The sequence below is a fragment of the Vulpes vulpes genome, chromosome 11 (genome assembly GCF_048418805.1).
Source record: "Vulpes vulpes isolate BD-2025 chromosome 11, VulVul3, whole genome shotgun sequence".
In the NCBI taxonomy this organism is placed as follows: domain Eukaryota; kingdom Metazoa; phylum Chordata; class Mammalia; order Carnivora; family Canidae; genus Vulpes; species Vulpes vulpes.
The window spans coordinates 36,496,627-36,522,401 of NC_132790.1; the positions used below are offsets into that span (position 1 = coordinate 36,496,627).

At 33.3% G+C, this 25,775-nt stretch overlaps 1 protein-coding gene across 26 annotated transcripts in view; it reads right to left on the reverse strand.

Annotated features, from left to right (window-relative positions):
* Positions 1 to 25,775, reverse strand: part of PICALM (phosphatidylinositol binding clathrin assembly protein) — a 102,384-nt gene that overhangs the window by 15,321 nt on the left and 61,288 nt on the right. For 2 of the 26 annotated variants that reach the window (XM_072726128.1, XM_026015246.2), the window contains exons 12-21: positions 23,586 to 23,689; positions 18,156 to 18,305; positions 14,530 to 14,610; positions 9,263 to 9,370; positions 7,525 to 7,641; positions 7,398 to 7,428; positions 7,115 to 7,214; positions 4,248 to 4,271; positions 2,803 to 2,862; positions 1,248 to 1,352 (exon numbers count right to left, since the gene is read on the reverse strand). In XM_072726128.1, the coding sequence (XP_072582229.1) occupies positions 1,248 to 1,352; positions 2,803 to 2,862; positions 4,248 to 4,271; positions 7,115 to 7,214; positions 7,398 to 7,428; positions 7,525 to 7,641; positions 9,263 to 9,370; positions 14,530 to 14,610; positions 18,156 to 18,305; positions 23,586 to 23,689 (880 nt within the window). Of the gene's footprint in view, positions 1 to 1,247; positions 1,353 to 2,802; positions 2,863 to 4,247; positions 4,272 to 7,114; positions 7,215 to 7,397; positions 7,429 to 7,524; positions 7,657 to 9,262; positions 9,371 to 14,529; positions 14,611 to 18,155; positions 18,306 to 23,585; positions 23,690 to 25,775 lie in introns of all 26 variants that reach the window. The other 24 variants (XM_026015249.2, XM_026015245.2, XM_072726131.1 and 21 more) reach the window with 14 other exon arrangements.

A 25,775-nucleotide genomic window follows, 5' to 3' on the forward strand; every position in this document is an offset into this window, starting at 1 on the left:
TGTGCTTCATAAGTCTATGAAATAAAGAGACTAGATTAAAAATGATCAATATAATTAATATTGGTAGGGTAACACTGTATGCATTTGCAAGTGTAATACCACATGTATTCAAGTGGTAAAGGAATAACAAGTCCATTACAAAATGCTCAAACCAATGTCTTCAAATAGGTATTAAACACATGACAGTAACCAATCAGTTGGCATCAGAAGCAGTGTAAGAAAGGAGTACTTTAACAATTGTAATTATTTTTAATTGCTAAATAGGAGCAGAGCCACAAACAAAATGAGAAGCCATTCTATCGCTTCATGAATGTCTCATCTACCATTAGGCCACCAGAGAAGTAAATAACAAAGAAATTGCACATCTCTCCTAACCACGGTGGGGAAAAGCTTAAAAAAAAAAAATCCAGATACCCCTAATGCTAACAATAATGAAATGAAAAAGTGTAAATATTTGGGTGAAATTTGAGGAACTGGAAGAGGGGCCTTGAGAAACATCTGAAGAGCAAAGTCTCTCCTTAAATAAATGCTGAATTAGGTCAGCATTTATTTGACAGAGAGAGAGAGTGTGGGTATGAGTGGGCATGCACAAGCAGGGGGAGAGTAGAAGCAGCAGGCAGAGGGAGAGGGAGGTGCAGGCTTCTCACTGAGCAGGGGGGCTAATGAGGGGCTTGATCCCAGGACCTTGGGATCATGACCTGGGCCGAAGGGAGATGAAGGGAGATGCTTAACCAACTGAGCCACCCAGGCGCTACTGAGCCCCCACCCCGCTTTGTTTTTAAATACAATCCTCAGTGGTAGGAAGTTACCTAATGAAAAAATAACATTCACAATTTTTTGTAGACTTGTCATGTTTCACAAATATCTTAAGGGCAACACCTTTGTTGTAGCACCATTCAAGCCAATACACTGGAGCTCAGAGTTCAAGGTTCACAAAGGAGAGCAAGCCAGAATCATGAACAGAAAGTAGGTTCCTTAACCTCAGAAAAACCATCCTCTGGATTGACCAACTATACGTTGTCAAGAATTTTCCATCCTTAATGTTTGTAATCTGCTTGTCCATTCCTTCCAAATAATCAATATTCTTAAAAGCTCTTAGCTGATAAAGATAGGAAGAAAACAACATCTACCATCAAGGGTAAAAACACTTATAATTTGTTTGTTTCTAAGTTGTATGAAAGGAATTTTTAGCATTCTATTCTTCCTCCATCGGGCCATTAAGAGAGTTACATGTGGCGCATTAATACCTGTGCTCCTGATACAGGACCAAAGGGGTTTGGTGGTCTCATGACAGGCTGGCTGTATATTAAGGTTGGTTGTGTCATTACAGGTACACTTCCCATCTGAGGAGGCTAAAAAACAGAAAAATATTAAGTTAATTAATACTATTATCTTCCTTAAGTAGTAAACAAGAAGGATGACAGGAATGGAAAGTACTAGTACCTTTAACTCAAAGGAAAAATTCTTGTAAATACAAATAAAACAACTATAAATTCTTGTGTTTTTTTTTGAAAGTCTTTAATGTGTTCAATTCTAAAATTTGTAAAAAAAAAAAAGGTTTAAATTTAAGCAAAATGTAAACCTTTCTACAGTATAGCAGACAAAATAATTTTAACCAATCAAAAATTTCCAAACTTGGAGTTTTAAACATAGGAAAACTTAAAACTAGGTTAAAATGGCTAAGATATTTCAAAGCAAACTGCCTTTGTACATCAAACCACGTTCTTATGCCATCATGCAAGTGATCTTAAGTGAATACTTTGAAAAGTGTTACTGTCTGTGGTTTTCCTTTTATTTCAGCTATTGTTAGGGGAGTACCAAGAAGAGGCTTAAATAACACTCTAAGAGGTTAGTTCATTGAGTAACTGAAAATAGAATCTCAACCATCTTTAAAAATTGCTACTTCACAGTATAAAATTAACACAAATAAGTAACCAAATAGCACATACACAAATCACTCCATTATTTTGGTTAAAACACCATACTCTAAAATCTTATCTTTCTACAAATTCTATTTAACCTTTTAATTAAACTCCTACTTATAGCAAGAGCTTCACTTTAACTTTATGAGATTTTGAGCACATTCCTTTCTTCTATGGTAACCACCAATACAAAAGCTATGAAATTTCTTCATATGTAGGCAAAAAGCTACTCTCAAAAGATGTAAATAAAGTAGCACAGCAGCCACAGTAGCAATCCCAAGGGACCTGGTGCTGCCTCCTACCAGCAACAGTTCCTCAAACACATATAGGGGATTGAAGTCATTACCTCCATTTCTTTTCTAAGTGAGTCATATGTTAAGAAAGTTGGGAGAGTAAGGACAGTGTAGAATATGGATTGTGGGCAGCTTAAAGGTAAAATGAGTATTTCTGTATGGTAGCAATCACGGTCATAGGAAAGTTTCTCTGGCCTGTACTGAACTAAATTTGTCCCTACACAATTTGAGATATGTTAAATCCTCCCTTCCCCTTACAGTATTAAGGTTATACAACTTAAATGGTATTAATGTAAGGTCACACAAGCAAAGGGTTGGAGTTAATATCAATGTTTAAATGAGTCTGTAATACATATAAAATGCTTAGCAAAGTTATGAGAGGAAAAATAAGCCAAGTAATACTGTGAACATTAATAAGTGGTGTATCTGCTGTATAATGACTATTCTAGAAATACTTATGATACCAATGCTCTATGTTTGGCACTAAGGGTACGCACCAAGTTCTTTTTTTTTACTTAAGTCTCTATTAAGGCATGTTAACTATGAATCAATCTATTTTCAAAAATTGTGTTTGGAAAAATACTTACGATTCCATATCCTATCATGCCTGTGGGTGTAGTAGCAGGATAGGCCATTACAGGGGGTGCCTGACATGGTGGAGAAAAGATAAACAAGGACGTATAATTCACGTATGTCAACTGAGTTCAAGGAATCAATAGCTGCAGTTCCACTAAAAAGAATTGCTAAGACAGCTGTGATTAAATGGGACATTTGTGATCATTAATAACTGTGTCAGTTAATGCTCAATGAAAAAGAGTGTCTTGAAATTAACAGAAAAGCAGAATTATTAGAAAAAAATCACTTAAACTTAGATATAACAGTGATCTAAAATTTCAGTGTGCTTTTTTACAGCTTTAAAAATCTTCAAATTTTAAAAAATATTGAAGTTCTAAAATTTAAAATCTATCACTATCATAAAAAAATGTTTACCCAGAAAAAGTAATATTAGTGAATGTTTTCCTAGGTGCTTCATTTTTTTGAGCAAGGAAAAAAATTAAAGATCCCAAATCAATTAATAATCTAATCTTCCAAAAAACTAGTTTCTTAAAGACCTCATTCACTTTTTTCAAAGAACCCCATAGATTTCAAAACACTGAGTATGACTATTTCTAGGACACACACAGTTCTTATACAGAGTACATATATTAACATTCCTTCTAATTTACTCTAAATTATTTAAACTATCTTCTGCAAAGCACCAATTTGGAGGAGCAATAAATTTTTAAACCTGTTTATGCTTTAATGCTTAAAAGAGCCACCTAGCCCTAAGATCTTTAAGGTCCACTCCTCCTACTCTAACTTATGCTCTATAAATATACAATCTGAGCACAAAATCATTTTAGATATATTTGCTGTCTTAACAGTGTGTGTGTTATCTTATAATGAAAACTGAAATTGAATACAGGAGAAAGACCAATAACATTGCTGAAACATAAAAAATAACTGAAAGTATATGGCAATTTGAACATATGCATGGAGAAGTTAAATGAAGCATAACTAAAGTGAATAGTTAAAAGTTTAGTATTTCAGTGAGCATATGTAGGACTTATTGGTCTCTCCCTACTTCAAAACTGAGAGCTGCAAGAGCAGTAGACAAACTGCCAAGTACAGCAGAAGCCTGTTAAGATTTCATGCAATTGTTATTCTCAACATTACCACAATCAACATTTCCCTTCATTCAGAAATCATCAAGTGCATAGTGGCAGCACAGATACACACACAGAGACACCCAGCCATCTGACAGCAAATGGCAGAATATTAAGCAAGAAAAAAAAATCTGTATTTCCCATGCCACCATTAGAATCAATTCTGCAACACATCCATGAAATCAGGAGATGCTAGAAAGAATTTTTGGCACATTGAAAATCTGAATGTGAAAACAAGTAATAGCTGGAAGGTTATGAGATTCTGCTATAGCAGTGGTTAATAGCATGCCAATTTATTGCAAAAAGGCTAGTTTTTGGTCACTTACGTATTGTGGAAAATGCATGCCATTCTGTTTTTCCCAGGGAGAACAATTACATAATGCAATAACACTGGATTAGAACAAATACTTACACAACAGAAAATACACAGAGAGCATTTTTAGTTCACATGTACATTCACTAACTACCTTAAATCCCTTGTATTTCCAATATCTAACAGAAGAATACCTATACTAAAACACTATCAAGGTTGACAAGGGAAATTTAATCTCCGGCATAATCCCCTTACAAATCTAATAGTTTATTACAAATATCATAAAACATAAGCTCTATCAGTAGTGTCAATACTGTAAAATTTAGTGCATCCCATAAAGAGGGCTGCAGCATACATCTACCACTCAGGAAAAAAGCAAGCAGTAATTAAAATAATTTGTAGTATATCATTATCATATATATTAATAAAATAGCAATGAATTTTTTTACTTAAAAAAGTTTAAAAACCTTGACAGTGTTTATGGATTAATAAAAAGGTTAGAAATGTAAAGAAATGTCATAAGCAGCAGTTTATCTAAGTAGTAAACCACATCACCAACCCTATATGTTAGTCATTAAAAAGAAACTATGAAATACATACATACAAGTATTTTAACAAAATTCTTAAGAGATGACACACATGACACAGTGCCATAAATCTCATTAACTTACATACATATTCTAAATGGTTAAATACCTATTATATTCTAGTAGTCAACCTTAAGTGCTATCTACAAACTTCTAATATTTCATATAGATTAATACTAACTTAATACAAAATAAAATATTCACTGTATTTTCATATCAGTATTTGGATTTGCATCAGTTCTCATGTATTATCAATGTACAATTCACACCCAAGGCTATAAAATCCAGTACCCTAACTTCCTGTCATCCCTTGGTCAGTGAAGTATGTTACAGTGCAGAAAAATAATGGATTGAGAGTCAGAAGGAATGGATTTCAGCTAAAATCTGCTTTCTAGATGTTTTATACTTACAAAAGAAAAACTGCGAAACTTTATTCTTATAATTGGGATGCTATCAATTCAAACTTCCCTAAGAATGCACTGTTAACAGACTCAAGATAGGGCATATGTATGTGTAAAAACCAGACAGCTAATTAAATGCAAGGATTTATTATTAGTAATGGCAGTGAGCCCTACCAATGAAAAATTACTGACTTAAAAGGTGGCTAAATTAAAAAAAAAGGGGGGGTTAAATTTCATTATTATTTTCCATTTAAGAAGACTAAACCTAACAAAACTCTTTAGATAACGTCACAAATTTTATAAGTACACTAATTTTAGATGAGCCCTAGTAATTTTAATGTATGATTAACTCCAGGAAAACAGGGTGGTGCTCTGGAAGTGATTTAATACAAGAAAATGGCTAATATGGTGGTCTTTAACAATAGGAAGGCTACAATGTGTAGCCTATGCAATCAAAATGATGCTATTTCCAGAGTATTGTAAGAAATCATGTTTTAAATTCTTCTATAAGAAGAAATTGGTTTTCTCTGATGCAGGAAAACTTAACTGCACTGGTACAACAGCAGCTGACCAAAGATAGGGGTACAACCAGTTACAAAGCTACCCTAGGACAACCATACCTTAGAATGCTTAAAAGCATTAGTTGAACTTCTTCAGTACTAGATGCCAATTAGATACTTAGCACATACAATTAATCCTCACTTTTCATGAAACCTGTATTCACAAATTTGCTTACTTGCTAAAATTTGTGATCCTCAAAATCAATGTTTGTGGTGCTTTCAAGGTCAATGACATACATGCACAGAGGGGTAAAAAATGTGTTGCCTAACACGTTCATTCTCAGCTAAGGTTGAGCCAGGTGAGGTCCTGCCTTGTTTCAGCTCTGATATAAAGATGATAGTGGGACTAATAAGGTAAAGAACAATGTAGTGTTACTACTGCAACAAGTTCTGGCTCTGGAGCCATCTGGATAGGGGTAGAATCTCAAGTCTGGCACCTGTTGGGCAGCAGCCTCAGGTAAGCAATTCATTTAATGTGAACTGCATTTTCTTTTTTGTTTGAAAAACAAACAAACAAAAAAAGGCATCTACTAGAACAACTTTTTTTTAGGGTTTAAGATTATAATGAATGTAAGGTCAGGGTGTGTGTGTATACATACACATGTAATTGATTCTCCTTGTCTGCTGCACTTACACTGTTAAAGTAACCCAACACTAAATCGGTGAACACTGAACTATTACTAAAGGAAATATGCATGTATATATGTGTGTGAACCTAGCAATGGTTCAGTGTTCAGAGGGTTTTAAGACTATAACTAGAGAAGTAAGGAAAATCAGCACTATGTACTATTTGTTAATATCAACAAAACCCAAGCAGTATAGTTTCTTTACCAATGGTGAGATCAGAAAAACACTAGACACTGTATATTCTGGATAAATAAATAATAAATCTGACATCAGCAGTAAAAGGTAATGATTAAAGGAGTTTATGCTCTGAGGTTAGGCTTCCTGGGTTCTAAAACTCCACCCAATCACTTATGAACTCTGGGATCCTAGGCATATCATGTAATAACTCTGTGCCTCGCTTTCATCTGCACAATGGGGGCAGTATAGTTATTACTACATAAGGTTAATTTGAGGATTATAGAAAATAAAGTCACACATTTATTAGAATAATGCGTGGCACAAAGTAACCTTTAAATAAATGTTAGCTACTAAAATATACCTGACAAATATAGTCAATCAGCTTCCTTAAAAAAATATATATACAAATTACTTATGTATCTAAAACTCAATAAATAATCTTTCCAATTAAGAGCTATCATTTTAAAAACATTTTCATGTTCCACATCCTCCTAAATTATTCATGTTACTGTGAGCTTTTCAACTCACCATTGTTGCAGCATTCCAAGCAGTTGTTGGTGCAACCTTTGGTTGCCAGTTAGATCCTCCAGTTAGCTTCTTTTCACCTGGCTGACTCCAATTTACATCACTTTAAATAAACATAAGTGAGAACATTAAATGTCTGTGATTATACAAAGTTTCTTTACTATTCACTTAGATTGAACAAAAAGCATTTAAGATGCAGATCTGACATCTCTACGCATACTTTTGAGATGAAAGCCAATTTGACTCTAAATGGCACATGGGGAAATAAAACATAGAAAACACTCACTTCTTAGTAGTTCCATTTCCAATGCCAAGATCTAGGACAGGAAAAACAGAAAGCATTTAAAAACGAGACTCATTTCTATAATACAACTTATTTTAAAGAGGATTAAAAGAATCCAAAGAATACTTACTGCCCACAAGGTTGGCTAAGGATGAATCCAAGTCATCAGATACTAACTTGTTAGGTGGGAGTTTGGCAACAGGAAGACTCTGGTTCTGAGAGGCCACTGTTGGCTTGAGAAGTCCACCTAGTTCATCAAAGCCTTAAAGTTACAAACAGATGAAATAGGATTTGTAAGGGACTTTATGGTGCTACAACTTTCTATAGGAGATCTCTGCCTTTTCTACTCGTTTGCTGGAAAATCCTCCACGACACTGGGCACTAATAAATGCCTTTAAATGGAAAAGGGAGAAATTCACCATTTCAAAGTTAACTGATTGAAAAGGCAACTTTGCTTTAAGAAAAATCATGTCCTATTTCACAACAAAATTATATTAAGGTAGACAGAAAAAAAAAAAAAAAAGAAGGATTTGAGTAAACAATTCTTATTCCAAAGTTGTGAAAAAGAAGGGAATGGAATGTAATTCTCTCCCTCACTGGCAATATTTTCTGAAGATTCACTTATATATACCTAAAGAAATTTAGATTAAAAAATACATCTCTGTATCTTTGAAAAATGATTCTTCTAAGAAATATTTTATAGACCTCTTTATATTCTTCAAATTGGAGAATGTAAGGTATATGTATATATATTCCTACATTAGAAGGAAGTGAAAATGAACCATTTGATTATCACTTTTCTTCTGTCTAAAAACACTTAACCTAAATTATACCTAAGAAGTTACTAACCTTATGCTTCAAATTGTATTAAACCATCTAGTAAACTAGGACATTGCTTAGAAATGAAAATAAAATCTACCAAAACGAGAAACTAAAGTGAATCCAATCAAACAAACCCACTAAAGGACTCAATAGCATAATAATAATAGAGAATTTGAAAAAGAAAGTCACCAAAAATGATGGTTTACAAAATATTAACAGTTGATCTCTATTTCCTTTATCCTTTTTTCCCAGAAAGACAAACTCAAAAGGAAAAAGTCAAATGCATCAAAAAATAATAAACCTACTAGCACACAGAAAAAAACTTCTTAAGAGTTCATATATACTCTTTATAAGCTTGTTTACTTTTTGTATAACTGATTATATATTATAAAATTTAAAAAATGCCTCAATATGTTTAAATGGCTTGAACTTACTAACCAAAATCAAAGGTCATCCCATTGTAAGAATAATCAATTTTATGGAAATTCTTAATCTTTATAAACCTCAAATCAACAAGATATTAAATGAAAACAAATGGAAATCTGGCTCTAAAATTTATATAAGTTCTTTTAAGACAAGTGAACAAGCATACTTAGAAAGAACCATCCTTAAAATACTAAAAAGCCCCCACAGCTCTGATATTTAATACATTCTAGCTGTTTAACTCAACAAGTCAGGTACCAAAGGTTTTATTTTCCTACTTTTCAAAAAAGCCAATTTCATTTCAGTAAAGGTAAAAATTGTAATGATTACAAAGCACAACATTCTACACATAGTCATTAGCAACTTACCTATCTAATCTGAGTAAGATCTTATTTAGTTCTGGGAGAAACAAAATCCTCCCAGAGTCAAACTGCCACTAAGAAAAGGGTAACAGTTAATAATTCCTTGAAATTCTCATCCAGTGGCTAGGAGAAGAGGAACAACTTCACTGGCTATCCCAGTTTAATCTATTTACACATGCTCAGAAGAGTATTATTATGTGTCCTCACACAGAATCTAAATGAGAACATTATAGTAGTGTTAATAAAACAATTTTTTCTTACCCCCAGAATCTACAATAACATTGGTAGATTTATTTCCAAACACAGACTCAAAGTCAACATTAAGGCCAGCTGAAGGATGTGGCTGTGCAACTGGAGATGGAGTGAATCCTAAGAAAAACCAAAATGGAAAAAGCTCAATTCTTTAATAACTCTACATTTATAGCTCCTAATAATGCTGACAACAGAATGGAAAAAGCAATAAATTCCCCCCAATGAAAAACAAGGTCAATCCTTAAAGCAAAATGTTTAATACTACTGCATCTTTTTGTGGTAATGACATTTTCCACAACAAAATCATCCTACTGACAAAGAAAAGTAACAAAAGAACAACTGAAGTTGAACTACTGAGTTTGTTTCATTACAAAAGTAAAATCTTTATGTTTTCCCTTAATTTTGTATGCAGATGATGTTTTTATAAACTAAAAACACCTAAAATTCCAGGACTTTGCATAAAGCAAAATATATACACAATGCAAACGATCGCTTGGTAATGAAATAAATTTTCTATGGTGCTTTTAAAAATATGAATCTGGGCAGCCTGGGTGGCTTGGCGGTTTAGTGCCGTCTTCAGCCCGGGACCTGATCCTGGAGACCTGGGATCGAGTCCCATGTTGGGCTCCCTGCATGGCGCCTGTTTCTCCCTCTGCCTGTGTCTCTGCCTCTCTCTGTGTGTGTCTCTCATGAATAAATAAAAAAAAAATCTTTAAAATAAATAAATAAATAAATAAATAAATAAATAAATAAATAAATATATATAAAAAAAAAATAAAATACTCTACTTAGTATCCCCAGGAGTCAGTCTTGTCACCTACTCACCTTCCATTATTTCTCTCACTTTCCTTCCTCCCTTCAATGGTTAATCAAATGCAATACGGTTTAAGTTCATTTGAAAAGTAACAGCATTACAATCCACTAATTAAAGTTACAATCCACTAATCCTCATGACCCCCTTGTGCCCAGGTGCCTTTCGACTATCAAAAAACATAAGAGATGCCTGGATGGTAAAAGAGGTTAAAGCGTTAGACTCTTGGTTTCAGCTCAGGTCATGATCTCAAGAACCAGTCATGTTTTTGAGATTGAACCCATATCAGGCTCTATGCTCACCAGGAGTCTGCTTCTCTGCCCCTGCCCTCCCCTTGCTCATGTGCTCTCTCTCTCTCTCTCTCAAATAAATAAATAAATCTAAATAAATAAATAAAACAGACTATTTTCGACTCCTGATCACCCACCCTCTAACTTCAACTTGTTACTTAAACAGTGAAGTGGACAACTATACAATTAAACATGCTAATTTACCTAACTCTGAAACACCAGAACATAAATAGAAACCTCTTTTCTTTCCTATTACACTGATGCTACTGGTATTAAGCCAACACTCAGCTCCTATCTCTGAAACCAGCCTATCCTGAGGTAACAAATGAAGATTTTTCAATTGTGAGGGGTAGTATTTTTGTGAAGTGAGGTTCTGAATTTCTTGGGTCTGAACAATTAAAATCATTTAAAATTATTCAGTCACATGATTTGGAAAGCTTTCAACCACTGAGTGTATATCTAAATAGAACTAAATAGTCCAGCAAGGATCACAAAGGAATTTTTTTACTTTGTGGAAGGCTATCATAAACGGCTCCTAAACTCTCTTCACTGCTAAATTCTAGAAAACCCAAATATGTGTGTGTATAAAAACTAGTATTAGAAGATTATCAAATACATTAGGGAGAAGTTCAACTTTTCAGTCCTAAACACAGGCTCTCTTTACTCTCTCAACTTTCTGCTAAAGGACTTTCACAGTCTGTCAGAACCTCACTTTCAATTCTTTTTTTTTTTTTTTAATTTTTATTTATTTATGATAGTCACAGAGAGGGAGAGAGAGAGGCAGAGACACACGCGGAGTAAGAAGCAGGCTCCATGCACCGGGAGCCTGATGTGGGATTCGATCCCGGGTCTCCAGGATCGCGCCCTGGGCCAAAGGCAGGCGCCAAACCGCTGCGCCACCCAGGGATCCCATCACTTTCAATTCTTAATGTACTTAATTACCAGGATATAAAGTATAATGATAATTGTACTAAAAAAAACTGATCTTAAAGAAAACTGTAAAAAGTAAGATAAGATTTGGTGAGAAGTCCACGAAAATCCTCAAAAACAATGACTTATAATGACTCACACAGCTGGTAAACATCAATAATATTACTTTAAAAATAGCATTTTAGATCTAGCATGAGTATTCTGTAGGACACAAATTCTTAAAAATGTTTTTATTGCAGGGACGCCTGGGTGGCTCAGTTGGTTAAGGGGCTGACTCTTGGTTTCAGCTCAGATCATGATCTCAGACACCTGGGATCAAGCCCCCAGAGTCTGGGCTCTGCCTTCAGCAGAAAATCTGCTTGGGATTTTCTCTCCCTCTGCCTCTGCCCCTCTCCTTGCTTGTGGCTACATACTCTCTCTCAAGTCTTTTTAAAAAAGTTATTTCATAATTACTTAACTCTTAAACTACTTTAAAAACAATGGCCATACAATGAGAACACAAACACTATCAAAATATAAAATAATTTAGTATGTAAGTATGACGATTCATCAAGAGATTCCCAGATTTTCTAGACTTAACATTTTAAAGTGTACAAGCCTTCTAAGAATTACATCATGGGCTCAGGATTCTTCTCATAATTCCTTACAAAAAGAACTGATGTATCTACTCAAGGAAGACAAAAACCTACTGTGCTTAATTACGTACCCATGCTACCATCATAGGATAAGAAGTACACATATTGTTCTTTAAATGATTCTGGAAACAGTACCTTGGCTAGACCTCCAAAGTTTAGAAAATACAATAATTTATAACTAGGATAGCATATCAAATTCCTGTTTTCTCCTGCTATTTGACTCTAGCTTTCTAGAATCTGGTTAGTATCCCAGATAGGCCTATTTTTTATAGTAATCTATTTGTTACTTTCTGTAAAGAGAGGAGACATTTCTTGAGGCCCCTGGGGATATCAATCTGTGGAATTCTTAGACTATTATCTAAAAGTATAAAAGGTTTGAGGGATATAAAGTAATCCAGAGATAGCACTTCAAATTTAAAAAGTCTCTAGGTATACAAAAGGAAAAAGTAAAAAGAAATTTTGAAAAAATTATAAAAGCTGATTGGCTATCAGGGAAGCAAGCAATAAATTTCAAACTAACAATCTTTTAAGTAATAAACATCTATAATACCTCTTCAAAGTAAGAGTTCTAAATTATCATTTCAATGAACATTATCAATTTAAGAGTCTTTTATCCCAAGTCATTTTCTGGGAAACTGTTAGGATCTAATTTTTAAAAGCTACTAAAAAGTTACTAAAAACAAACTATTGTCACAATTTCAAAAGGAAAATTTAGGGACAAAAAAAAAAAAAAAAGGAAAAACAGGCTCTCTGAGTTAAGGTTAACTGTATAAAATAATCATGATAGGGGATCCCCTGAGTGGCTCAGCCGTTTAGCGCCTGCCTTTGGCCCAGGGTGTGATCCTAGAGTCCCGGGATCGAATCCCACGTCGGGCTCCTGGCATGGGGCCTGCTTCTCCCTCTGCCTGTGTCTCTGCCTCTCTCTCTGTGTCTATCATAAATAAATAAATAAATAAATAAATAAATAAATAAATCTTTTTTAAAATCATGATATTGCCTACTCTCATTTCACCAAGGCCCAGTGAAAAGTCCACCACTGACCATCACTAATTCATAGATTAATAATTTGGAAACCACTGCCCAGCAGAGCAAATCTCAGAAGAACAATTATAAATTAATTGAAAGGTGTAAGATGAACAAACTTTGGGACTGAAAGGGACTCCAAACACTTTCCAGAAAAATTTACTGTTTTGTTAAGGGATTTTGGTGGTAGTTCCATAATAAATTAGGTCTCGTACTTTTTGTGAAAGTAACTTCTACTATTTATTAAACTCAAACACTAAGCAAGAACTTTCTCAACAGTATCTTATTTAAACCTCACAATAACCCTAGGAGACAGTTATTATTATCTTCATTTTACAGATGAGGAAACAAAGAGATTAAACATGGTTACTCAAGGTCAAAGATTAATTAAGTGGCAAAACCAAGACTTAAACCCCAAATTGTGGATTCCAGAATTGTGATTCAGGGGTTTTCAGTTTATCTTAAGTATTTCATCTTATATAAACTAGTAAGTAGAAAAAAGAAAATTCTATTATTACAGCTCTAATAATGAATTATATTTATTCAACTATTAAACTTCTTGAGCTTCTCGTAGTAAATGCTATAGGCCAAAAAGGTCAACAGCTTGTGGCAATTTTAAGTCTAGAAGCATTTAAAAAAGTGTTCAAGGCAGTATCTGAAAATTAAATAGTAATTTAGGTAAAAGCTATATTCCAAATATAAAATGATTTGCATACACAAGATGGTTTTCAATAGTAGTTTTAATGATAATTCTATGTACCAGGTGTAGTGCTGGACATTACAAAGTCATATATGGAAACCTCATTATTATCCCAATTTTCATAGGCTTATTAGAAAGGTTAAATACTTGTTTCAAGTCACACAGATAAGGCAGTAGAACTGGAATTCAAATGCAAACTCACTGGATTCTAAACACATACTTTCCATCAAATGTCTTCATGAATTCCATTTTTAAATCCGTTTAATCATGCTCACCTCTGCTGGGTCAAGAATCTCAATTCTTTAGTTCTATCAAACCTACTTTTAATGCCAACTGCACTAAGGTAATCAACTCCTATCCCCCCCCCCCCCCACACACACACACACAAATTCAGCTGGATTTTGGGGCTTCATTACTACTGTGCTGGCCTAGAACATATCTGGAAAGACAGAAGTGAATATAAAATTGGCCATGCCCCTCTGGAAACAGTTCCCCATTTCTACTGCCTTTGCAGTGCTGAACAAGCACATGTTTCCAGGAGATTTCCCCTACATCTGTGCCACAACCGCTCAGATCAAAATTATTCAGTGTTCTATCACTAACATCTATACAAAGAGCTTCAAGTTCCATAAGCTTGTAATAATAGTAAAACATTATAAGCTCCTCGGAAAATGTGAACCTTTTGAGTATGGATTAAAGTAGGGAGAAGACAAGCATCCATTCACAAAACAATCCTATGTTTAATCAAAGCAAACAAAATTAGGTAAAAAAGGATCTGTTCTTCAAAAGCAAGTATTTTTTCTTATCAAATTTAAAAAATTCATTTTAAAGAAAACAACTCCCTTCTGCATAATAAATTGATAAACTTTAGAGATACCATTACCTACCTCTGAATAAACCAGCTACAGTAGAAGGCTCATGGCACATAAGCGTAGTATTAGGATAAGCTTGAGTGCCACAAAAAGAATCTGACAAGGCATACACGGGGGGAACCACGGGGGAGAAGGACAGAAAAAAAAAGGAAAAGAGAAAAATGAGGAGGAACAGTTAAGAGTGGAATGGAGTAATTAAAAAAACCAAAACAAAAATAAAAACAGGAAAGTCCAACCTTAGTGTTCTTCAAATTACAACTTACTTAAAAAAGCACTTACGTCTCCATTATGAACATTATAAAGTATATATACAACAAAAATTTAAAAATAACAGGCACTGCATTTCCTTAGAGAAATAAGCAGCAGTTGGCTTTTTTAGTCAATATTAATATGCCTTCTGATGTCTTCTTTTACAGATGAGAAGGCCTACCAAAGTCATAGACATGGCATAGCTGGGGCCACTACCCACTCTTCTTAACTTATGATTGTTTTAATGAGGACAAGCTACTTAGGACACTGAGGTTTTACATCATTAGATCAACGTCCTCTTCTGAAAGGGTTAGAGGGGATCTATGTAGCTGTCCTGATTTTTCTGGGTTGTTCTTAATCTTAAACAGCAGAGGTTGGCAAATTACAGCCAGAGGCTTATTTTTATATGGCCACATGAGCTAAAAAGGCTTTTTACACTTTCAAAGGGTTGTTTTAAAACATGAAAGAAAATAAAAAAATATATAACAAAAATCTTATGTATTCTGTAAAGCCTGAAATATTTACTGTCTGGCTCTTTACACAGAAAGTTTGCTGACCACTGTTCTAGAGAAGCACTATCCAAAAAAATTTCGAGTAACAGAAATGTTTTACAAATCTGTCCAATATGGTAGCCACTAATCATTTGTGCCACTGAGCAATAGAAATGTGGCTAGTACAACTAAGGACCTAAAAATTTTATTTTATTAAAAATTAACTGTAATTAATTAATTACAGTCTAAATGATAATGGCTAGTGGCTAATGAGACAACGCAGCTCTAGGAATAACATACCTTGGGTGGTCCTTTCATGCTCTTAATACACTGAGCATGAAACTGCTGGAATTTTTATCATACAACCCTATTTCTTAGGAACTTTTAAGGTGGATTAAAAGGCTTCTTATTATAAAGGCTCTTCTTAGGATAGACATAAGTAAACTACAGCTGCAAGTCTTCATAAATAAAATTTTATTGGAACATGGCCAAATGTATGTTTATGTATTGTCTATGGCTATCTTCATGCTATAGTGCCAAAGCTAGTAGCTGCAACAGAGACTATGTAGTGGCTCATGAACCAAAAAATATTTAAAATCTGACCCTTTAATTAAACGTTTTATGATCCTTGTTCTAAACTAATGCCTGGGTTGACATGAGTGGTTTTCATTTTCCATTCTGTACTCATTTTTACAAATATGTAAGTACTGAACAATAAGTTTTTGCTATTAACAAAACTTGACAGATGTGATTTTTTTAAAAAAAGTATACTCTGTAATTTTATTTGTACTATTTTGCACTCAAAGAATAGAAGAGTTTAAATAAAGTCTGTATTTCCATAAGGAAAGGGCACTACAGAGCAAAGCTGCAAATCTCCTGCTTCAAGCTTCTGCTCCTACTAGCTGGGTTGTCTCAGTACATTAACTTTTTGGAACTCAGGTGATTGATCCATCCATAAAATGGTAGTAGTTCTCTTACCAATATGAGAGTTGAGAACTTGAACAAACATTCTCTGAAGGTTCTCGTAAGCCCCAAATCACCAATTCTATGATTTTAATCTTCAAATGCACCTACTCACTTTGGCATATACAGCCATCAACCTTACTAACTTTCTTTGCTTTCTGATCTTCCTCTTGCCCCAACCCATAGGCCTGAAACTTAAGAAACATTAGGAAAATGACAATTCTAGTATACTTCTTTTGTCACAGGCTTTCCCTGAAAAGCTGAAATAATAAGCCTCTCACAATGCTTTTTTTAGATTTTTAATCACTTCTGTTTCAATGTGAAATAATAGCTATGGCCTTTATCATTTAAGGTTATTGCCTTACATTCTGTCCATTTTGGGTGAACAGAAGATTGACATACTGAAGCACTTGCTCTACTCTGACCTAAAGGATGGAAATTATAAGCCCCAAAGTAAAGACATATCTGTTTCACATCCCAAATTATAGCAAATGACTTTAAAAGACACAAGAAGCTATACTTACTAAATATATACTAGTTCATATGCAATAAGTATTAAAAAAATATAAACTTATTAGAAAACTGCATTCCAAGGATAACTTGAGTAACCCTTTATTAAGTAAACAAGGTACAGCATTTCACAAATTTCCTAAAGAGTAATAAAATACGAAATTTAGTTTAACTTTTTATTTAAATTTGTAATTATTACAATGACACGAAGGAATAATTGCAATCAATTATTACAATTTGGAGCTATGAGACTAGTTATATATAATGACAACACCTGCCTTGGAACTTTCTCAAATCTCCAACTACTCTTTTCTAGTCACCTCTCTTCTGCTCCCTCAGATGTATCAAATAGAATGTTCAGAATGTGGCCACATGATCTATTTAGGGTACACAGAAGACTTTCTGCATGTCACAAAAAACAAAGATTTAAATTTGCATCACCTTAAAAGCTGTTTCTCTGAATTGAATAAAAGTTTCACCATCTTTTAAGGGGTGTTTAGCATCTTTCCAGCAGGGTTCAAAAATGTTAATTTCATTAGTTTGAGTAGATACTCAAAAACTTACATTTCCTAGTGTAACTCTGGAGTGAAATTTTACCTTTTTATGGATTTTTATACCACAATTAAAGTAAACTTAGTTGTTTTTCATTTTCTACTTGTCATTTATCTCCAGACTAACAATGAAGTAAAACCCTTAAGAATGGGATACAGTGGGAACGCCTGGGTGGCTCAGTAGTTAAGCATCTGCCTTTGGCTCAGGGTGTGATCCCAGGGTCCCAGGATCAAGTCCCGCATCAAGCTCCCTGTGAGAAGCCTCCTTCTCCCCTCTGCCTGTGTGTCTCTGCCTCTCTCTCTCTCATGAATAAAATCTCTAAAAAAAAAAAAAAAAGGATATAGTGTATGTATGGAACTTGAGACCATCTAAAATTGTACCATTTACAGTTTAAAAATAAAAAAAAATTAAGATTGCTACTAAGAATGATAATCACCCTCTCTCCCAAACACAGAGGGAAAGATATATGCATGCATAAACATGTCAGTAAGTTTAAGAGATGTTACCCTATAACCAACTCTGAATTAATAAACAAAATGTGTGTGTGGGGGGGGGGAATTTAGCAAATGATGTTGAACAACTTGAATATCACATTACGATAGAGAACAAAACACTAAAAAAAAAGCCCAACTTCAAAGGAAATTTTCTTTCCTAAAAACTTGGATAAATAAATAAATAAATAAATACTTGGAATAAATAAAATTAGGGATATTCACTTTAAAAAGTTACTACATTACTGCTATTTAGTTTATTTTAAAATTTGATATTAAAATCCAAAATAATTATTGCAGTGCCTTAAAAATAATTAATGAATATGTAAAAAATATTTAGGCAGTATAAACATTAATTGGAAAGAAAGGTTAAATGGTACTTTACCAACAAACATTTCATGAGTAGGTGTCCTAGTAGTGAAAGTGGATACATCTGAAGAAATGGGAAGGTGAACATCACCACTACTTTTTGTGAGGAAAGGATTTAAGCTTGGAATGGCATCATCAACAGCATCTACAGTAGCAGAGAAAGGATCTGTGCAGTCCAAGTGCATTACAGCAAAATGAAGAAAGGAAGTAAATTAATTAGTATTGTAATTAGTCAAAAGATGCAAAGTGAAAAGTAGCAGCTATACTATTGCTTATTAAAGTAAATTAATTAGTACTGTAATTAGTCAAAAGATGCAAAGTGAAAAGTAGCAGCTATATTATTGCTTATTAATCTTAAGTGCAAAATACTAATCATCATGAAGATGGAAGAACTACATTTTACATATTTTAAAATGAATCCTCAGAAGAAAACATTTATGTGTCCAATTAACATCTGCAGCATACTAAGGATAGATCTGCTCTCCAACACTAGGAAGCCGATAGTCAAATAATCAAAAAAGAGAATAACCAAAACGCATCTATAAAAGAGCGACCAATCCTGGACCATGTTCCCCACTGTAGGTGGGAATGTACTGGCTTTCATGGCATAGTTATGTTTATTCAAGTAACATATAAACAACCAATATGTGTGTGGTATATGTAAAATTTCAAAAAACAGAGAATTAGGGGTAAAGGGCTATTTCTAACGTGCAGGTATTATATAGGTTCAGAGGTAGGAAATAAAAAAAAAGAGAGGAAGAAATGGTCTAATGATTTAGAAACAGGAAAAGGAATTTTAGAAAAAGTAAGAACAGACACAAAAGCCTGGTGGCCATTTAGTAGACTGGGAACTACTCTGAAGAGCCAGTTAAGAGTTCTAAAGCCAAATCATTATGGCTTTAAATGATTTGCTAAAGGAATAACAAAAGTAATGTTCCATATTAGGATGGCCAAATATGTATTATTATTAGATCCCACTTTTAAAGTTATTTTAGAATCAGATATTTATTGTTACCTATACTTCATTCAAGATAATCATCATTCCAATAACTGAAAGCCATTCATCATTAGCAGTAAAACACTTTTAACCTGTAAGTTCTGTACTTTTAACCAGCAGTCTGTTCTTGCCTACTCTAGTTTATGATTCTCACTTAACAATATAGTATTAAGCCCTGTATCTTACTCTAAACTGTATGATGAAACAGTAAGAGGAAAGAAATAGCCTCAGGACCAGCTAATTCACTACAAGCACACTTCCCCCTAAAGTCAATAAATTTAAAGCAAATGCTCCACAAATCCTACAACTGTTTAAAAAAGGGAAGCATCAAGAAAATATTGAGGTCACTGACTTATATAGAATCTTTATAAAAACTTTCATTTTTATATCACACAGGACCTTTTTTAGGAATTAAGCATTCCTATGGAACATCAATTCATACCCCAAAATAAAGTCCTACAAATGTATCAAAATTTACTGATATAATATTCAAACTCAAATGATCATGTTTAAAATCTTTCCCATCCCTCTGCTTCAATAAATGGAACGGGGAAAAAGAATCCAAGAAAGTAACTGAGAAATATGAAGCAGAAAACAGATATAAGAAATTGGTTTTTTATACTAAAATAAAAATGAAAAAAAAAATGTAATGACCACTCTAAACTCCTTTCTGCATAAGAACATGTTAGAGTTGATCAATTCATTGTAAGTACATATTAAGATATTGAATCGTGCATGAAATTTTTGAAGTACATTATAATTGCTGCACCCAAAACATCTCTAGTTTTTCATGCAAAAGAAGCCATGAGAGAAGTCATTCAAAAAAAAAAAAAAACACCTTTTTTTTTTTTTTTTAAACTAAAGATCTAGTAGTTTATGAGAAAAGACATGTTTGGGAAAGGTCATTATTATCTGCTACTCTGATGAATGAATAAGTTTTATCTAAGTACTTAGTATCAATCATTTTCCATTATATGAAACAGCCCAGAGAAGAATATGCAGAAACATGCAAGCGCATCTGTACTTCGGTCCATCAGACACTAAGAAAAAACAGTTCTTAATCTACTTGACAAAATATTACAGATTAATACAGATGTTATTCTGTTAGTGGATACTATACCTATCAAGAATAAAAACAAATTCATTAAGATAAAAAAATAATAATGTTCCAGCTATTCCAACTTAAACTTTATTCACTAGATTGGTAACTACTCTAACTTCCTTAACCTTTTTTAAAAATTGGTTTCTTCCATTATTTTTATCATTATTCATTTGAAAGTTTAATTTTATGTTACAATAGTAAAAAAAAAAAAAAAATCCAAAACAACTGAAGATTAAAACAGTTATATTATAGTGCTGAGGTCCTAAATACTGGGTACCTACATTTACTCAGAGACAATTGAGTTTTTCACTAAAGTGCTACATGTTTCATGCAAGCTGAAAGCAAAGCAGCTTAAACTTCAGAATGAATAATTCTTTTGTGCCTGAATTAAATTTTGAAATCTTGCTTAAGATATATATCAGTGTACTGAGCTGATAATATTGTACATTTTTAGATCTGCTACAACACAAAGTTTTAAAGGTGATATAAACTTAAATCTTCGTACATCTTAGTATTCAACATGAACTGCTTATTCAGACTCCAGACCATTTCTTAAAAAATCAAAGGCTCATTAATAATGCAATGAAGGGAACAGAAGAGCTTGTGTTCTCTATTTCACGTTCATTTTTAGGTGGTATCTTAAATGCCTTTTACATAAACATGCAAACCTTACTTCACTTTAACTCAACATCGATTTATCTGTGACTGGGAATACACATTATCTGTAGTGCTTCTGGTAAGAACTAAAATAACACAAAATCTGTTTTAAAAAAGATGAACTCTGCTATTTTTTTTTTTGAACTCTGCTATTAAAAACCATTTTAGCATATGAAAGCAAGACAAACATAAAATAAGATATTAGGATTACCAAAAACTCATACCTTTGGGGTGCCACATGCTATAAAAGCAGCGTGACATAAAATGTTATTTTAAATGTTTAGGAAAATGGTTAATTCCCAAAACAAAACAAAACCCGAAAACAACAAAACACTTTTATCATCAAAACTTTCTATTTATATGATTTATTTATCTTAGCCTAACTTTAATTTCAAAAATAAAGTAAAAAATCTTAATCTGAATGTCCTAGATATAAAAAATAAACTGATTGAATTAGGAAGTACTCAAGTTCTTGACTTAAAACACTCTTCAGCTTTCCAATTAGGCAGAAGTCAAAACTGAAATTATCACCAGCTCAGAAACCAAATAGCTTTATACGGAAGTCAAGATAAGATTTAATTCTTAAATTGAGAGGTTCATAGTAAACATTACTGTCTCTTCCTCATATAAAATGATAAGCTTTTAGGAAAATAATAGTCAACTGCTACAGCCTCTGCTCCTACTGTTACTTGACCTGTATTTTTAATACTTTTAACAGTCTCACTTGTACACAGCACGCCTAAATGTTAAAATATGAAGGGAATTTTGACGGAAATAGTACAAAGAGCAAAATAACCTAAAATAGAAAAATAAGACATGATTAAGTATATTCCAACATACTGTATTATCACACAGACTGCTATGAGATGAGTTCTTCTAACAGGACATTAAACAACTCTTACAGGCTGAAATTATTCTTCCACAATATAGTCTATCTGCTTCATCTGAGTTCAATAATCCTATGTCTAAACTTTAATTTGTCATTATTAGAATTAACTAGATATGGTGTCCAAACAAAACAACCTCACAGTTCAGTTTCTTTGAAATGTATTAGTTCTCACTAAGTCTTCTGTAAAATTTCTCATTCATTTAGAAAAACAACTACATTGTAATCAATTTTTTTTTTAAGGGAGGGAAGCAAGCTAAAACTGCTTAAATGGTCATGTCAATTCTACTAAGCTTTTCTTTTTTTTTTTTTTTCTACTAAGCTTTTCTAAAACAGTTCACAATAAGCAGAAAATAACTATGTAAATTTTGACAGATTAAAAATCCTAAAATTAGGACTCATCATTAAGATCTTTAAAAAAATTACTTTCTTAACCTTAATTTGGTATCTACATTGCATTCAGATCATTCTAAAATATTTACTGACTTTAAACTAGCTTACCATTTTTAGAAATCAACTCTGAGATCTTAAGATTTAGCTAAATTAAACTAACCTTCTAAGTCAGTTTTTAAATCAATTCATGGCTCACAAAATTAGTCTAGAAATCTAGTGTTCAAGTGTCTCACTATTCCTGTTCCCTGTCGTATCTTGAACCAGAAATAACCTGTCCAGGAAAAAAGAAAATATCTACTCATTCAACAAACTCAAAATGTCCTAGACAATGATAATATAGGATTGAACAAAATATTTTAAAACTCCTGCCTTCATAGAGATTACATTCTATTATACTAAATAGAGTCTCAACAAGTAACTATAAAAAATAATGAAAAAATGTTCTTAAGATTTGAATCATTAAAATATAGATGAAACAAGTTTAATTCATATTAACATAAACATTCACTAGAACAATTAATTTATCTTGCTATGAGAGGTAAGCTGATCGATTCAAATTTTACATGTGAGCCAATAAAAATTTTAAGGTAGCTTGCCATTCTCTATTGTTCTGTAGAAGGTATCCTTACTCAGAATATCTCCCCTTTTTCTCCCAAATAATTTTTGAGCATTTGTAAAATAATACATATATAAAAACGGAAGCACCAAAAACAACCAAATGAAATAACTTGAAAACATACTATATGTATGTCTAAGCAAAACTGGTTAAAAATTGACAGGGACTAGGTTCAATCCCTCAAAGATACCATGTCAATGATCATGATATTGTCACATTAAGATCAAAGAACTACTCCAGGCAGCAAACATTCCTGGTTGCTATTCGGGGAAAATTATTTGAATATGAAAATCCTACAGGTCTGAACTAAACACAAGTTTTGAATACAAGTAGCATAAAGATTGTCATGACATTTCTGGTTAGAACATAGTTCACGGCTGGTAATACCATATGAGTTTTATTAGAACCTCATCATATATTTACCTGACAGGGGTTTTCTTTATCCATAAGTCACTTTTTTTCTATACCAAAAGCAAAATAACCCTTAGGCATTTTCTGATTATGCAACAGAGATTTAACATTGAAAGAATGATTTCACACTTCAGCATACACTGACTGGGTCCTTCCTCTTCACCTTCATTAAAACTTCATTTCATAATTGAACAGAAAATTCTAAAATTACATTTACAAACACATGAAAATGTCTTCAGGAACAAAGTGACCTTATTGCCATTTTAGTAATTTTCAAGTTCTCATGTATCAAGTGTGACCAAAAAACACAAATAAATGAAACACTACAGAAAGGGAAGGGGAAAGGCCTATACAACATATAAGACAGAATTCATTAATGCTTACCTCCCCATGTACTTGCTACCTGAGAAGCAGTTGACATAGGAAGTACAGACGGGTGAAAAGTTGGCTGTTGCAAATCAAGCAGATCATTTGGTAGTTTTGATGTGCTAGGAAAATATTTTGAAAAGATGACTGATTAGGTAAATATTGCTTATCAGCCATTCCCTTTCTCCTGCCCATTGAATCAAAACATTAAAAGTGAGAAAAGGCCCCAATAATGTAAACCTCAAAAGGAGGAACAGTTTCAGCAAAATAACAGTTGCATACCCTTTATATATACATAATAGTATTTTTTATTTATAACAGCATATTTCTAAAGAGGGTTGGAAAAAAATATTCAAGTACTATATTTTAAGTTTATACAGGATTCAAGTAATTATAGCCCTTCTGGAAAGATTAGTGAGTCCCCCAGGAAAATAACTGATTTCCTTACTGAAATGAACTGAAATATAAATCATCATGGTAATTTTAATTTTAAGGAAATTGGTTTTCTTACTTTTCATCTTCAAAAAAAGTCAATTACATTTGTAATATTAATGCCCCTAACAAAGTAAAATATCTGTCAAACTCACTTCTTTTCTTCAATATCCAAACATACCAACAATACAGGAAAAAGTTACACATATATGTATGATATAAACTTATAAAAGAGAGCCACCATCCCCCTTACACAACTGGGGGGCGGGGGGGGCGCCACTTATACCTTTTATGTGATCAAGGAATAACAATTCAAAAAAAGATCCCAGAGTTTCCATGATTGAAGCATTGTGTGTACTATAGCACAGATATTTTTAACTTACTCAAAAACAAAATGTCTTTTAGACGTAAAAAAAAGTTTTAATAGATAAATAAGAATACAAATGCTTTTATTTTTTTTTTATTTTTTATTTTTTTTTAATTTTTACTTATTTATGATAGAGAGAGAGAGAGAGAGGCAGAGACACAGGCAGAGGGAGAAGCAGGCTCCATGCACCGGGAGCCTGATGTGGGATTCGATCCTGGGTCTCCAGGATCGCGCCCTGGGCCAAAGGCAAGCGCCAAACCACTGCGCCACCCAGGGATCCCAGAATACAAATGCTTTTAGTGCTGAGGAAAAAAAAACAGAATAGGCAAGAAATATTTTATAATAGGCTGTAAGATTTGTCCTCAATTACAATTAAAAAGGTAAATACTTTGAGGTCATGTATTAAGTGAAATGAAATACAAAGTAGTTCTTTATTTAATAACTTGTTCCATTCTCAAACATCTTTTCCATTTCTCTCTCCTAAGATAGACTTCTTTACAAGGTCCCGAAGTAGGGACATTTCACTGGTTCAATGTTCTAAAAGGTAGTATACAAAAAAAAAACAAACAAAATAAACAAGAAAAAAAATTATACAGCTGAAGGAAAAACTATTAAATTCAACAAACATCTACTAAAGACTTTAGGGAAGAGGTAGCGACTGAGTAAAAGTTACACTCAGCTGTGACAGGACTCAGTAGGTGGGAGGGAAGACCTTGTAAGGAGTTAATACAATAAACAGCAACAACAAAATCAAAGAAAACCCTATCCTTCCTTTTCTATGGACCATTTATCATGTGCTAATTTAATTAAGCATGGTTTTTTTTTTTTTAAAGAAGTACTTTTTTTTTTTTAATTTTTATTTATTTATAATAGTCGCAGAGAGAGAGAGAGAGAGAGAGAGAGAGAGAGAGGCAGAGACACAGGCAGAGGGAGAAGCAGGCTCCATGCACCAGGAGCCCGATGTGGGATTCGATCCCGGGTCTCCAGGATCGTGCCCTGGGCCAAAGGCAGGCGCTAAGCCGCTGCGCCACCCAGGGATCCCTAAGCATGGTATTAAAATCCTATACTAGCAATCTGGGAATTCACTAGAAATGAAAAATCTTGGGCCTTGCCCTATACCTACTGAATCAGAAACTGGGAGTGAGGCTCAGAAATCTATGGCTTCAGATACTCTCCAGGTGATTCTGATGCTTAATAAAGATTGAGAACCACTCAATTTGTGCCATACTATACAATTACATTTGGATTATTTGGAAACAGTTTTTTTTTTTTTTTAAATTAAGAAATAACAGAGCCAAGATTCAAACCAGAATCTGACTTCCAAACTTAGCCTTTAACTACTCTGAGGTAAAAGGACAAATTTAGAATAAGTCAATTAATCTAATTTGCCTGGAAATAGTAAGTTCCAT